Consider the following 17,464-nt stretch of genomic DNA (forward strand, 5'->3'; position numbering starts at 1 on the left):
TTTTTTCAACGCTGTTAGGTTTACTTTCTGTAACATGTTTTTAATCTAGCCTTATTTTATCAATATAAAACTATTAAAATAATCACAGTAGAATCTTTTATATTTAACTAGAAAAACAGTTTCACATGATACACTCACAGCATTCAAGGATTACAATCCATAAAAGGGTTATCTCCCTGAAACAGAAAGAAGTTCTTTCTTTTTGTCACCTTCATTCCTTACATAAAATCTTTATTTCACATCATTTACACAGAAATATTTACCAATCTGACAGGTAGATAAGAAAAAAAATTTTTTTTTTTTTTTGCTTTCTAGAACTCAGCAAGTAAATTTACTCAGTCTTCTTACTGTGCTTCTTTTTAAGCTTGTCTGAAGCATCAGCTGTAGGTTTTGAGGTGGATGAACCAGTGCCATTGGATTTAGTTTCATTTTTCTTTACACGTGGTGAAAATCGTTGATGACAGCCAAACAGCATACGACCCAGTGCATCCTCAAAAGGAGCAAAAGACACAGTAGAAGTCTCTGTAAGCATCATGGTTATCTAGGGAAAAAAGTTCAGTTTTGAATTTAAGTATGCTTCCTGCTTCTCAGAACTGAGAGGAGAAAATAGAAAGGATCCAAAACGTATTCTTAAACTTCACGTGCAAGTAAAGTAAACTAAGCTAGGTTCTAGGCAAACCTCTGTTCCATTTGTGGGTGCCAAATGAGCAGTGTAATCATTTTCACAAAAATACATTTAGCATTCAAAGAAAATAAAACATCTATAGTCTACAGGCAAATGACGAATAACACCTATTATTTTACTATGTGCTTACTGTGTGCGAGAACTGTGATAAGTGCTTTAAATTCTCTTTAAATTTAATCCAACAACTATTCTATTACGACCTTCATCATACAGATGTGGAACTGATGCACCGACTGAGAGGTTAAGAAACTTGCCAGAGTCACAGAGCTAATAAGTGATAAAGCGGTTTGGAACACCCAGAGTTTGAATTCAGTCATTAAATACACTGCATTCTATCATTACCTAAAAGTCACAGGACTTTCAATGAATCACAGAACACTGCTCCTAGAAGGGATGTTAAAAACCTTCTAATTACCCAATGTCCTTATTTTATATATAAGGAACCAACACCTTGAGAGGTGGCGTGGAGAGTGCTCCCAATCCTTTACCTGGCAAAACGCAGTGTTCAGAGATCTTTAAATGTGCCCAAGAAATTAGACTGGTGCCAAAATGGATTGGAGAGGGTAGAGTTTAGGGTCTAAAATAGCCCAATTCCTCCAGCAGATCTCAGATAATGAATCAAACTAGAAATTTTTGGTATCAAATTTTCACAAGAGGCCCCTACATAATCTACTTGCTGTACAAAATGAAATCAAGAATGAATGCTTCTTAACTGCAATGTAGTCTAGGTAGAGGGAAGCTGGAGGCAAAATAGACTCTCATCACTAAAGGAACGGTAAGTAAAATGCACACTGTGCAACAGTTAAAAGTAATGAACTAGAAAAGTAACAGAAAGATTCTTAAAATATAATCTTCAGTGAAAATGACACACAAAACAAGATCTATAGTGCACTATTATTTACATAAAATTAAAAATGCACACGCACACACAACATTGTGAATGTGCTAAATCCTACTGAAATGCATATTTTGAAATGGTTTGTTTCGTTATGTGATTTCACCTAAATAAACACATACACACACACAAACACTTTTTAAAATGCATGCACGTGGGAGACAGCCCAAGACAGTGGCTTAGTCAAACACACCATGCTATCCCCCTATAGCAAAGACCTGAGAAACCAAGTGAAACAGATACAGATGACAATCCTGGAACCCTGATGAGCATCAAACGGAAGGATAAAGAATTAGATCAAACAGTGACTGAAAGGAGAAACTGAATGAAAACAACAAACGAGGAGAGATATAGAACGAAGGTGCCCTGCCAGCTAGCCCAGTGCAGCATGGCCACCTGAAAACAAAATCAGCAGCAATCCTGGGTGAAAAGCACAGGAAGGCAACTTCACGGAATTCCCAAGAGAAGACAGAGAAACTGTGTAGACATACCCAGAGTGAAGCAAGGTGAGCAGGACGTGAATCTAAGGAGGGAAAGTACGTGAAGGAAGATGAGAGCTCCAGGGATCCTGGAGTCCAGAGAGCAGGGAGAGAGCCAAGATCCAGAGACAGGACTACTCAGCAGTGGAGGTCCCTGACCATTAGGATGGGTGGCACACACAAAGTAACAGATCCACAGAGTGTCAGCAGGAGGTCCCCCACCTGGCCGGGTACTGGGCAACTTCCCACTCCTCACACTTGGTTGGGACCAGGTCCTAACTGCTGGCTGCAGCCAATGGGAATGCCCAGGAACCCATGCCCGGTGACCAGAAGAGCACACTCCCCCTCCCCCCACCATCCTGGTGATAAGCAGCACGAATCTTCCCACCCCTGCCACCCTGCCCACATAAGGACTGTGGTACAAGCCCCCTTCTCCCCTCCTACCCAACCCCGCCCCACTCGCCACCCCTCCTGCTCACCCAGCAGGTGGCAGTGAGCACTCCTGCGCTGCTGGTTGCCCACCACACACACCTGCTTGCCGCCCCTCCCACCCAGTGAGCGGCAGAGAGCACTCCACGCTCCCGGTCACCTGCAAAACCTCTACACCCACAGCACCACCCACCCAGCAAGCAGCAGGGAATGCAACGTGCTGCTAGTCACCTACCATACTGCCCTGCCCATCACCCTGCCCACCCAGCAAGTAGTAGTGAATGCATTCACCACGCCAGTCACCTGCTAGACCGCACCACCTGCCACATATCCCACCCACCGCCCTGCACACCCAGCAAGTAGCAGTGAGCACTTCCATATAGCTAGTCATCCACCACACCCTCAGGCCCACCAACCAGCCCAACTGGCGAGCAGCAGAGAGTGCTCCCATGTCCCCAGTCACCCACCACACCATCCCACCCACTGCCCTTCCCACTGGGTGAGCGTCAGTGAGCATTGCTGCGTGGCTGGTTGCCCACCATACCCCCTGGCCCACCGCCCCACCCACCCAGCAAGCACCATCACATTTTCTGTGCCACTGGAATGACTACAGGTGGCAGCCCGCTCCTGCCCAGCCTGCCCCAGGTGCCCCGCATGCTTGGAGAACAGTGACGTGTGCTCGCCCTGCCCACTGCTGCCCCGCCCACCTGGCAACAGGTGGTAAGCATTCCCATGCCACCAGACCATTGATCAGCAGAGCACGCCTGCCCCACCCACCCTAATATAGGAAAACAAAACAAAAAATCAGGACAAAACAAACAATCAATAAATACATAAACAAAATAATACCTTAATGCCTCAGAGACAGCAGACAATAACAAATCATATGAAAAAACAGGATAAGATGGCTCCCACAAGTGAGCAAAATAAAGGGAAAGAAAATCTTCCTGAGGGAGAAATGACAGTAGAACTACCTAAGAAGGAATTCAAAAGGTTTATATTCAGGATCCTCAAAGAGATCAAGGAAAACACAGAAAAAACCCTTGAAGAATTCAGGAAAATAATACAAGAACAAAATGACAGACTCAATTAGAAACCATACAAAACAACAACTAGATTAAAAAAACAACAACAACAACAACTAGAAATTCAGAAGATTAACAATATCAGAAACAGATAAATGAATGGATGGACACAGAAGTAGAACTGAATCAATAGAAGAATCAGTGAAATAGAGGATAAACCCTTTGATACTAATTCATCTGAGGAACAATCAGAAAAAAGAATGAAGAAAAACGAAGAAAGCCTAAGATGTGGTATACCATTAAGAGGAATAATTTATGTGTAATAGGAATTCCAGAAGAGGAGGGGGAAAAAGGCACAGAGAGAATTTTTGAAGATACAGTGGCTGAAAACTTCCCAAATATCATGAAAGATGAGAAGGTTACAATCCAAGAAGCTCAGCAAACCCCACACAGGATAGCTCCCCGTAAAAATTCACTGAGACATATCATAATCAAACTTTCCAAAACCAAAGACAAAGAATTCTGAAAGTAGCTCATGAAAAACAAAGTATCACTTACAAAAGGGCGCCAATAAGACTAAACGCTGATTTCTCATCATAAGCCATGCAGACAAGAAGGCAATGGAATGATATATATAAAATCCTGAAGAAAAAAAATTGCTAATCAAGAATCACATATCCAGCAAAACTGTCTTTCAAAAACAATGGTGAAAATAAGACATTCCCAGATAAGCAGAAACTAAGGGAATTTGTAAAAACCAGATCAGCCTTACGAGAAATATTAAAGGAAGTCCCTCGGAGAGCAGGCCAATGACATCACACAACAACATGAGCTACCAAACCACTGGCTCAAAGAAGAAATGAAACATGAAATTAAAAAATTCTTAGAAATCAAATGAGAATGAAGACAGAATACACCAAAACCTCTGGGACACAGCAAAAGCAGTGCTCCGAAGAAAATTTATAGCAATAAATGTACACATCAAAAAAGGCAAAAGGTACAAAATCAGTAACTTAACCCAATAACTTGAACAAACAGAAAAGGAAGAGCAAAAGAAGTCCATAGTCACCAGAAGAAAGGAAATAATGAAGATCAGAGCAGAAATAAATGAATTAGAAAAACAACAGAAAGAATCAACCAAATTAAAAGTTGGTTCTTTGAGAGGATCAATAAAACGGACAAACCATTGGCCAAAATGACAAAAAAAAATTGAAAAGATGCAAATAATGAAAATAAAAATGAAACAGGAGCCATAATAACAGAACCAAGCGAGATAACGAGGATTACAACAGAGTATTATGAAAAATTGTACACTAACAAATCTGAAACCCTAGAAGAAATGGACAAATTCTAGAAACACACTATCTACCTAAACTAACACAAATAGAGATAGAAAACCTAAATAGATCTGTAACAGAAGAAGAAAACTGATGATGTCATAAAAAAAAACTCCCAACAAAAAAAGACTCCAGCCCAGATGGCTTCACTGGAGAGTTCTACCAAGCATTCAAAGAGTTGACGCCAATTCTACTCAAACTATTCCAGAACACAGAAAAGGAAGAGATACCATATTTTTATGCAAATAACATGTACCTTCTGAGTTTGTTTGCCGGCCGCGCCCTCCCCCCTTGAGGCACCCTCAAAAGCATCATCATGCCAATCCTTCTGCATACAGTGCTATAAAAAAAATTAGCATAGTGCACTTACCAAAATACCTTGTGGGGGGAGGGCGCAGCCAGCAAACAAACACAGAAGGTGCATGTTATTTGCATAAAAATACAGTACTCCTGAATTCATTCTATGAAGCCAGCAAAGCCTTGATACCAAAGCCAGGCAGACACAACAAAAAAAGAAAATTACCAACCAATACCCCTCATGAATACAGACGCGAAGAATTCTCCACAAAATTCTAGCCAACAGAAAACAACAGGATATCGAAAAAATAATACATCATGGTCAGGTGGGATTCATACTAGGGATACAAGGGTGGTTCAACATTAGAAAATCAAACAATGTAATCCAACACATAAATATAGTAAAGGAAAAGAAGCACATGATCATCTCAATTGATACAGAAAAGTCATTTGATAAAATCCAACATCCTTTCCTGATAAAACTCTCAACCAAATAGGAATAGAAGGGAAATTCCACAACATAATTAAAGGCATATATATAAAACCAACAGCCAACATTATTCTCAACAGAGAAAGATCGAGAGCATTCCCTCTTGAGAACAGAAACAAGACAAGGATGCCCATCATCACTCTTACTCAATATTGTACTGGAAGTTCTATCCAGAACAGTGAGGCAAGAAAGGGAAATAAAGGCATTCAAATTGGTAAAGAAAAAGTAAAACTATCCCTATTTGCAGATGACATGATCCTATGCATAGAAAATCTCAGATATTCCACAAGAAAGTTACTGGACTAATAAAAGGGTTCAGCAAAATGGCAGGATACAAGATCAACTTACAAAAATCAGTTGCAGTCCTCCATACTACAAGGAGAACTTCAAAAAGGAAATCAAGAGAACAATACCACTTACAGTATCTCCCAAAAGGATAAGATACCTAGGAATAAATCTAACCAAGGATGTAAAAGACTTATACAAGGAAAAGTATGAAACACTACTGCAAGAAACCAAAAGAGACCTACATAAATGGAAAAACATACCATGCTCATGGACTGAAAGACTTAGCATTGTGAAAATGTCAATACTACCCAAAGTGATCTATAGATATAATGCAATCCCAATCCAAATCCCAACATTCTTTAACAAAATGGAAAAACTAATCTCCAACTTTATATGGAAAGGAAAGAGGCCCCAAAGAGTTAAAGCATTATCAAAGAAGAAGAACAAAGGAGAAGGCCTCACACTTCCCAATCTCAGAATTTACTATATAGCCACGGTAATCAAAACAGCCTGGTACTGGTATAACAACAGACACATACACAAATGAACAGAATTGAGAACCCAGAAGTAAATCCATCCAGCTATGGACAAACTGATCTTCTACGAAGGGTCGAAGTCCATTCAATGGGGAAGAGATAGTATCTTTAACAAATGGTGCTAGCAAAACTGAATATCCATTTGCAGAAAAATGAAACAGGACCCACACCTCACACCATACACAAAAACTAACTCAAAATGGATCAAAGACCTAAATGTTAAACCTAAAATTATGAAGTTCCTGGAAGATAACATAGGGACAAAGCTGGGCCCTCATTTATGGCATAAATACACTGTCAAACAGCTAAAAATACACAAACAACAGAAGATAAGCTAGATAACTGAGACCTCTTAAAATTTAAATACTTATGCTCATCAAAAAAGTTACCAAAAGAGTAAAAAGAGAACCTACAGACTGGGAAAAAAAATTTGGCAACGACATATCTGACAAAGGTCTAATCTCTAAAATATATAGGAAACTTCAACACCTCAACAACAAAAAGACAAACAATCCAATAAAAAAAAAATGGGCAAAGGACATGAGCAGGCACTTCACCAAAGAGGACATTCAGAAAGCTAACAAACACATTTTTTGATCATTAGCCATTACAGAGATGCAAATCAAAACTACAATGAGATACTATCTTACCCCTGCAAAAATGGCAATGATCAAAAAAACAGAAAACAACAAATGCTGGTGAGGCTGTGCGGAGATAGGAACTCTTACACACTGCTGGTGGGATTGTAAAATGGTACAACCACTATGGAAGATGGTATGGCGCTCCCTCAAAAAGCTAGAAACAGAAATACATACGACCCAGCAATTCTACTCGTAGATATAGATCCTAGAACAGTGAGAGTAGTGACACGAATAGGCATAGGCACGCCCATGTTCACTGCAGCATTATTCACATAGCAAAAACATGGAAATAACCTAAGTGTCCATCAACAGATGAATGGATAAACAAAATGTGTACATACACACAATGGAATATTACACAATGATCAAAAATAATGATGAGTCCATGAAACATGGATGAATATGGAGGACATTATGCTGAGACAAATATTATACCACTTTTATAAAAAGTCAAGAACAGGTTTACACACAAAGCAACGTTCTTTGATAGTTACCAGGGATGGGAGGGGGAGAGAGGGAGAATCACTTACTAGATAGTAGACCATGTTAATTCTGGTGAAGGGAAAGGCAATACACAATATGGGGAAAGTCAGCACAACGTGACCAAGGTAAATGAAGGCACTAAGAGGTATACAAGAATAAAGGACAACTACGGTAAATGATATTAACATATGCAGTTCTGCAACAACAGTAAAAACAACCAAAATTTTGTGAGTGGTTAAAATAAATAAATAAAATGCATGCACATGGACTTCAGGTCAAGCATGACTAAACAGTTTATATCAGACTTGGTCTCCCACCAAAATGAATATAAAAGACAACTATTAAAAAGCACTGGAAAGCAAACAATATAAGCAGAATCTGATGGGGCTACCACCCATAAGAGAAAGGAAACTGAACAAGGTGAGCTCCACATTTACCCCGGCTTTTTCTTTGAGGATATGTGCTAATTCAGAACCTAGGGGAATAGAAAGCAGAAATCCCACTGAGCTAAGGAGACAGAGGTTGGAGTCTAAGAAAGCCAAAGCATCTAGGACTTGAGGGGGAATATTCCAAAGAGGAGGGAACCACATAGAGAGAGCCCAAAAATCTATGTGTAATTTGCCCTCGAGGAGTTTACCAGCTCCTCCAACCCGTAAACTGCGCATGCATAGAAAGAGACTTCAAAAATTTAGCAGACAGCAACAGCAGGGAGACCAAAGAGCTAAGCTAACACATCAGCAGCCAGCACTTGGTACTGAGAAGACAGGCTGGAGTCCAAGGTCAGCCAAAGTGGAACAGACCAGGCAAACATCTTAGGCTTAAACTGAGACCCTAAAAGGGACACATTGTAGATGTAAGGACAAACTGAATTGTAAACCCAAAATCAAACCAAACCCGTTGCCACTGAGTCAATTCCGACTCACAGCAACCCTACAGGACAGAGTAGAACTGCCCCATAGGGTTTCCAAGGCTGTAATCTTTATGGAAGCAGACTACCGTATCTTTCTCCTGAAGAGTGGCTAGTGAGTTCGAACCACCAACCTTTTGGTTAGCAGCCAAGTGCTTAACCACTGCATCACCACCAGCCCTAAAAAGCCTAAAACCAACCATTCAACAGGATTAAAATAATTTGCTTGTGTTGCCAAAAGCATGTTGAACATAGACCTTGCCATCAAGGTCTTTACAGACTAGTCAGAGTTAGGCAATTAAATCAGTAATTGTTTTAGTTGTTAGCCGCTGTGGAGTCGATTTCAACTCATGGTAATTACAGAACAGTAAAGAGAAATGCAGTAATAGAGGTTTGCCCAGAGACATTTAAGTAGGAGATACGAGTTCAGAAGTCATTACTATACAGGTAAAAGTTAAAGGCATGAATGTGAATGTGGTCACCCGGAAAGAATATCGAGTGGAGAAAAGTCTAAATATAACGTTAACCTCCAAGTTAACTTCCTTACATTAAATTATTCCTTAGAATGAGTAGTTACAACAAGATGCACTACCATAATTATCTTGGTCACAGCTTGACTTAACAAACTGCCAATGAAAGATAAAAGAATTCATATCAAAAACAATGTTTTACTGTCTTAGGAAAACAGTAGCGTCCTTTCAGAAAATCCAAAAGAGAAGGGTGACAGAGTATAAAGTATTTCCTGAGAATGTGAACTACAGTATTTTTCAAAGTCTAGTGTTTTAATAGAATCTCAGCTCCCAGTAGTCTTCACTCAGCTGAGTGTTGCTAGCATCAGAAATTACTGCTGAGACAGAGTTATGAGGTTCAAGGCAGACTTCTGTGAATTCAGCCTCTTATCAGATCTTGATTCAGCAAGGTGACACAAAATATAACTGTGACAAAAGGAATGAACCCTTACTTTTTTTTTTTAACAAATAAAACTATCTCCTTATCTAGTAAACTATTAAAAAAAAAGCATATTATGTAAATTAAACAGCATTTGGCTTCATGGTCTCTTGCTGAAAAATGAAACAAAAAAAAATGTAGAAACCCTAAAATATAAATTGATTTGGGTAAAGAAATTGTTGAACGCTCTATCACAGTCTATATATGAATTATACCATTTCAAAATGACCACAAAAATGTGACACACAGTGTATGTTCTTTTAGGAAAAAGATGGTATTTATATACTTTTATATCCACTATACGACTAAGGTGCACCTGACCCAAGCCATGGTGTTTTCAATCGCCTCATATACATGTGAAAGCTGCATAATGAATAAGGAAGACTGAAGAACTGACACCTCTAAATTATGGTGTTGGTGAAGAATACTGAACACACCACAGACTGCCAGAAGAACGAACAAATCTGTTTTGGAAGTACAGCTAGAACGCTCCTTAGAAGTGAGGATGGCAAGACTTCGTCTCACACACTTTGGAGAAGGGCATCATTCTTGGTAAAGTAGTTCATCGAAAGAGAGGAAGATCCTTAAGGAGATGGACTGACACAGTGGCTGCAACAATGGGCTCAAGCATAGCAACGACTGTGAGGATGGTGTAGGACTAGGCAGTGTTTCATTCTCTTGTATATACAGGGTCACTATGAGTCGGAACCAATTCGACAGCACCTAACAACATAGTGCCTAGAGGATCCCTGGTGGCACAGTGGTTAAGCACTCAGCTGCTAACCAAAAGGTTGGCTGTTTGAACTCACCACCTGCTCCACAGGAGAAAGGTGTGGCAGTCTGCTTCCACAAATACAACCGCTTTGGAAGCCCTAGAGGGCAGTTCTACTCTGTCCTAGAGGGTCGCTAGGAGTTGGAATCCACTCCATGGCAATGGGTTTGTTTTTCTGATTTTTTTTTTTTTGTGGGGGGGAGGGGTTACAGTGCCAAGCACTGACAGCACAATGAATGAATAAACCTAACATCCTGCCTCATATGGATAATGCAAAGACTTTATTTCCACATAAGCAAAATTTGCCAAATTAATCTCTCTTCCTTCCCAGAACATATTGCTTCCTGTCTTCATGAGCCCAAATTCAAACAGTCCTTTGCTGTGTAACTCAAGGGTCTATTCTATTAAGCTTTTCTAAATGGTGTCCAACAGAAGTCACCTTGCCTTGCAATAAACCTTGACAATACATGGCATATTCAACCAGGTTTTCTGGTCACTCTGCTTTCCACAGGTGATGTAATTCACTCAGACATCAGTGATTATTAACCTGAATGATGGCAAATAAATTAGAATCTTAGGATTTACATTTTTGTAAATGTCCTTTTCAATAAGCTGGGTGAACAAATTGTTCATTTCTGGTAGTATATCCTTTGATAAATAAGTGTGAGAGAATTAAATAAAGACACCTATAAAAGAGTATTTTGTTCATTTATCAGTCAACAAATATACAGTAAAAATCTATTATATGCCAGACACAATGCTAGGAATGCACTGATGAATAAAACAAACCTAGTCCCTGTCTTCATAAAGTCTGAAAGAATAATGTACATGTCTCACATTCCTCTTTAGAATATTAACATCTTGAGGACAAAGTCAGGGTCTTATTCAAAGGCTGTATGACCATTTGTCCCCCAAAGGGCCTAAGAACAGTGTCCTTCATTCATGTATTCAACAATACATTATCTGAATACACCTCTCAACAGCATTCGGCACAACTGACCACTCCATCTTTCTTAAAACTATCTCCTGGTTTTCCTCTTACTTCATTGGCCAGTTCTTTCCAGTCTCTCACTCTGGATCTTCCTTCTCTAAATACTAGATCCTCCACCTCTATATTCTGGAGAACTTCATAACTCTGACCTTACTCCTGTCTTACGCTTTTTTCTTTTTCCTATTCTATGTAATATATCTGCCTCGCTAAGTTAATTTATAAATTTAATATAATCAATAAAAATATCAAGTTTTTTTTTATGGAGTTAGACAAACTGCTATTAAAGTTCATATAAAAATGCATGGAAATCTAGGGGAAAAACTGGAAAATAAAAACATGCAAGAATCTCCCACAAACACTGAAAAAGAAAAATTACAATAGTGTCTGTTTCTCTACGGCCTCGTCAACAGAATGTGTTGCAAGACTTCTGAATTTCTGCCACTCAGATAAGTGAGAAATGGTATTTCAGTGTTACTTTAATTTGTATTTCTCAAATTCTGAGTGAGTTTAACATTTTTAAATATGTTTGAAGGATATTTTCATATCTTTTCTATGTGAATTGTCTGTTGATAACTTTCTAAAAATTCTTCTATTGAGTTTTTGGTCATTCCTCCCTTACTTTTTAAGAGGTTGTTATTTATTAGGGATATCAGCCCTCTGTGAAGTATGTTCCAAGTATTTGATCACAGTGTGCCAGCTATATTTTGACTTTGTCCACAACATTTTTTGCCAAATTTATGGAGTCAAATTTATCAAGCTTTTCCTTTAATGTCATAGTTACAAAGCCCTTCCTCTACATTTAGGTTTAAGAGAAATCCACCCAAGTTTTCTACCAGCACTTGTGCGGTTTTATTTTTTACATTTAGATCCTTAAAATGCATTTGGAGTTTATTTTCGCGTGTGGAGTAAGGATCTAATTTTATCTTCTTCCAAATTGGCTACCCAGTTACCCCAGCATTATTTACTGAAAATCCATCTTTGCCTGTCTCCATTAATTTGTGATGGTACCCTTATCACATACTAAATTCCCATAAGTACTTGGATCTATTTTTGGGCTATTTGTCTATTCATGTTCCAGTACCACAGTTTTAACTATAGAGGCTTTACTGTGTATTTTAAGAAGCCCTGGAGGTATAATGTTTAAGCATTAAGCTGCCAACTAAAAGGTCATCAGTTCAAACCTACCAGCCACTCTGAGGGAGAAAAGACCTGGCGATCTGCTCCAGTAAAGATTTCAGCCTAGGGTTCAGCCTAGGAAACCCTGTGGGGCAGTTCTACACTGTCCTACAGGGTTGCTATGAGTTAGAACTGACTCGACAGCACACAACAACAACATTGTGTATTTTAATGTCTGGAACAGCTAGTCCACCCCAAAACAGCAGAATATACAATCTTTTTAACTGCACATAGAATATTCATCAAAACAGACCATATGCCAGACTTAAAATAAGTCTCAACAAAGTTAAAAGAATTGAAAAAACATGGTATATGTTCTCTAATCAGAACAAAATTAAATTAGAAATCAGTTACATAAAAATATCTAGATAAATAATATACTTCTAAATAAACCACGGGTCAAAGAAAAGGATCACAAAGGAAATTAGAGAATATTTTGAACCATATGAAAACAAAATATCAAAATTTGTGGGATGTAGCTAAAACAACACTTAGAGAGAAATCTGTAGCTTTATTGCTTATATTAGGGGAAAAAAGTATAAAATAATGACCTAGGATTACACCTTAAGAAGCTAGAAAACAAAAAGAACCAAGTAAGCCCAAAGTAATTAGAAGGAAGGACATAATAAAGAACAGAAATTAATGACACAGAAAATCAATGAAACCTAAAGTCAGTTTTTTTAAATAAGTTGATAAAATTGATAAAACTCCAGCTACACTAATTTAAAGAGAGGGAAAGACATAAATGACCAATATCAGGAATGAAAGTAAGGACATTACTACAAATCCTACAGTCACTAAAAGGATAATAGAGAACTACTGTGAACAATTTTATGTCACCAAAACTGAAAGCTTAGGTGAAAGGGCAAATTTCTTGAAAATACAACTTGCCAAATTAGATTAAAATGAAATAAAAAATCTGAAAAGCCCTATATGTATTAAAGAAATTGATTTTGTCATCAAAAAACTTTTCCTCAAAGAAAACTCTAGACCCAGATATGTTCACTACAGAATCTATCAAACATTTAACTAAGAAATACCAAACCTACACAAGCTTTCAGAAACAACAAAATACTGAGGAATAAATTTAACTCAAGAAATGTAAGACATGAACACTGAAAACTACAAAACACAGCTGAAAAAAATAAAAAATAACCTAAATAACTGGAAAGACACCCCATGTTCATAGATTGAGAAACTTAATATTGCTAAAATGGCAATACTCTCCAAATTGATCTACAAATTCATTGTAATCCCTATCAAAAACCCATCTCAATTTACTTAAAGAATTTAATTTACGTTTATACAAAAACTGGACAAAGAAACTACAAAAAAAATTACAAACCAATATCCCTCATGAATATACAGGGAAAAATCCTTGAAAATTGTTAGCAAATTAAATCTAGCAATATATAAAAAGGATTCCACATCATGACCAAGTAGAGTTTATCACATAAATGAAAGGTTGATGTAATATTTTTAAAATTCAATTAATGTAGCCAACTATATTAACACAATAAAGGAGAAAAAAACATAAGATCAGCTCAATCAATGCAGAAAAAAGCATCTGACAAAATTCCACAGCCATTCATGATAAAAATTCTCAGCAAACTAGGAACAAAAGCAAACTTCTTCAACCTGATAAAGGGGATTTATGAAAAACCCACAGGTAACATAATACATAATGGTGAAAGAATGCTTTCCCCCTGAGATCAGAAACAAGACAAAGATATCTACTCTCATCATTTCTATTTAACATTGTACTGAAGGTTCCAGCTAGGGCAATTAGGAAAGAAAATTAAATAAAAGCATACAGATTGGAAAGGAAAAAGTAAAATTATCTCTATTTGCAGATGACATGATCTTGTATACAGAAAATCCTAAAGAATCTACACACACACAAACACACACACGAAAATCTATTAGAGCTAATAAATAAGTTCAGCAAGGTTACAGGATATAAGATCAATATACAAAAATCAAGTGTATTTCCACATATTTGCGATGAGTAACCCAAAAATAAAATTGAGAAAATAATTCCATTTACAATAACATCTTAAAGAACAAAATACTTAAGAATAAATTTAACTCAAGAAATGTAAGACTTGAACACTGAAAACTATAAAACACTGCTGAAAAAAATTAAAGATAACTTAAGCAAACAGAAAGACACCCTGTGTTCATAGACTGGGAGACTTAATATTGTTAAAATGGCAATACTCTCCAAATTGATCTACAAATTCAATGCAATCTCTATCAAAAACTCAGCTGGTTTTTTTTGCAGAAACTGTCAAGCTGATCCTAAAATCTGTATATAAGTTCAAGAGAACCAGTTTAGTCAAAACAATTCTGAAAAAGGACAAAGTTGGAAAACTCACACTTCCCAATTTTTTAAACTTACTACAAAGCTACAAAAATCAACACAGTGTGGTACTAACATACAGATAGACATAGAGATGAATGGAATAGAAGTGAGAGTCCAGAAATAAATCCTCAGATTTGCAGGTAATTGATATTCGACAAGATGCCAAGACAATTCAACGAGGGAAAGAATAGTCTTTTCAACATTCCACGTGCCAAACAATGAAGTTGGACAATTCCTCATATCATACACAAAAATGAACTCAAAATGGCTCATAGACCTAAACATAAGAGCTAAAACTGTAAAACTCTCAGAAGAAAAATAGAGGTGAATCTTCATGACACTGGATTTGGTGATGGTTTCTTAAATATGACACCAAAAGCACAAACATCAAAGGAGAAAATAGATAATTTGGACTTCATCAAAATTAAAAACTTTTATGCTTCAAAGGACACCATCAAGAAAGTAAAAAAAAAAAACCAACCCAAAGAATGGGAGAGAATATTTGCAAATCATGTATTTGATAATGGTGTTGTATCCATAATACATAAAGAATTCTTACAACTCAACATTACAAAGACAAACAACCCAATTAAAAATGGACAAAGGACTTGAATAGACATTTCTCCAAAGAAGATATATGAATATTCAATAAGTATATGAAAAGATGTTAACATCATTAGTTGTAAGAGAAATGCAAGTCAGGAGGAACCAATTCCTGGAGAAGGACATCATGCTTGGTAAAGGGTCAGTGAAAAGGAGGAGGACTCTCAACAAGATGGAATGACACAGTGGCTGCAACAATGGACTCAAGCATAACAAGGACTGTGAGGATGCTATGATTTGGAACCAACTCGATGGCACCTAACAACAACAAGATGACTATAATAAAAAAGACAGATAATACTAGTGTTAACAAGGATGTGGAGAAATCCAAACCCCCATACACTGTTAGCAGAAATGTAATATAGTGCAGTCACTTTGGAAAACAGTCTGTCAGTTCCTCAAAAAGTTAAACAAAGAGTTACCATATGACCCAACAACTGCATTCCTAGGATCATATACCAAAGAGAAATGAAAATGTATGTCCACATAAAACTTATACACAACAGCAGTATTGTTCATAATAGCCAAAAAGTGGAAACAACCCAAATTTCCATCAACTGATGAATGGATAAACAAAATGTGGTATATCCATACAATGAAATGTTATTTGGCAATAACACAGAATAAAGTACTGATACATACTACAACATGGATGAACCTTAAAAACATTATGCTAAATGAAAGAAAACTGTCATAAAAAGCCATATATTGTATGCTTCCATTTATATGACATGTCTAAAGTAAACAAAGCTATAGAGACAAAAAGTAGATTAGTGGTTGCCTATGGCTGGGGGTTTTGAGGAGAAATGAGATGTGACTGCTAATAGGTACAGGGTTTCCTTTTGGGGTGATGAAAATGTTCCAATATTGATTATGGTGATGGTTTTACAACTCTGTTAATATACTAAAAACCAATGAATTGTACACTTTAAATAGTGAATTGTACAGTGGTATCTGAATTATACCTCAACAAAGTGGTTACACAAACATATACAAAGCAACTTCACTGGAAAATTTTACCAAACTTTTAGGGAAAAGTTAACACCAGTACTGCTAAAGATATTTCAGAGCATAGAAAAGGATAGAATACTCTCGAACTCATTCTATGAAGCTAGCATAACCCTGATACCAAAACTAGGTAAAGTTACCACAAAAAAAGAAAATTACAGACATAATTCCTCCTGAATACAGACACAAACATCCTCAACAAAATTCTAGCCAATAAAATTTAACAACATATCAAAAAAACAATTCATTATGATCAAGTGTGATTCATACCAGGTATGCAGGGATGGTTCAACATTAGAAAAACAATCAAGGCAATCCATCACATTAATAAAACAAAAGACAAGAACCATATGATCTTACTAATCAATGCAGAAAAGGCATTTGACAAAGTCCAACACCCATTCATGATAAAAACTCCGGCATAATAGGAAAAGAAGGGAAATTCCTCAGCATAATAAAGGCCATTTATACAAAGCCAACTGTCAACATCATCCTAAATGGGGAGAGGCTGAAAGCATTCCCCTTAAGAACAGGAACCAGACAAGGAAGCATTAGAAGTCCTAGCTACAGCAATAAGGCAAGAAAAAGAAATAAAGGGCATCCAAATTGGTAAGGAAGAAGTAAAAGTATCCCTATTTGCAGATGATATGATCTTATACACAGAAAACCCCAAAAAATCCACAAGAAAACTATCGAAACTAATACAAAGATTTCAGCAAAGTAGCAGGATACAAGATAAGCATACAAAAATTCGTTGGATTCCTCTACACCAACAAAGAGAACTTCGAAAAAGAAATCACCAAATCAATACCATTTACAATAGCCCCCAAGAAGATAAAATACTTAGGAATAAGTCTAACCAGAGACGGAAAAGACTTATACAAAGAAAACTACAAGACACTACTGCAAGAAACCAAGAGAGACCTACATAAGTGGAAAAACATACCATGCTCATGGATAGGAAAACTCAACACTGTGAAAATGTCAGTTCTACCCAAAGCGATCTACAGATACAATGCAATCCCAATCCAAATTCCAATGACGCTTTTTAACGAGATAAAGAAACAAATCGGAACTTCCGGCAAGATGGCGCTCTAGGCAGAAACACC

At 37.3% G+C, this 17,464-nt stretch overlaps 1 protein-coding gene across 2 annotated transcripts in view; it reads right to left on the reverse strand.

The window, feature by feature from the left end:
• Positions 1 to 273: 273 nt before the first annotated feature.
• TMEM38B (transmembrane protein 38B) overlaps positions 274 to 17,464 on the reverse strand; it is a 64,078-nt gene continuing 46,887 nt past the window's right edge. For both annotated transcript variants that reach the window (XM_004372196.2, XM_023727420.1), the window contains exon 6: positions 274 to 541. In XM_004372196.2, the coding sequence (XP_004372253.1) occupies positions 332 to 541 (210 nt within the window). In that variant the 3' untranslated portion in view covers positions 274 to 331. The remainder of the gene's footprint in view (positions 542 to 17,464) is intronic.

Source organism: Trichechus manatus, unplaced genomic scaffold (genome assembly GCF_000243295.1).
Source record: "Trichechus manatus latirostris isolate Lorelei unplaced genomic scaffold, TriManLat1.0 scaffold00016, whole genome shotgun sequence".
In the NCBI taxonomy this organism is placed as follows: Eukaryota; Metazoa; Chordata; class Mammalia; order Sirenia; family Trichechidae; genus Trichechus; species Trichechus manatus.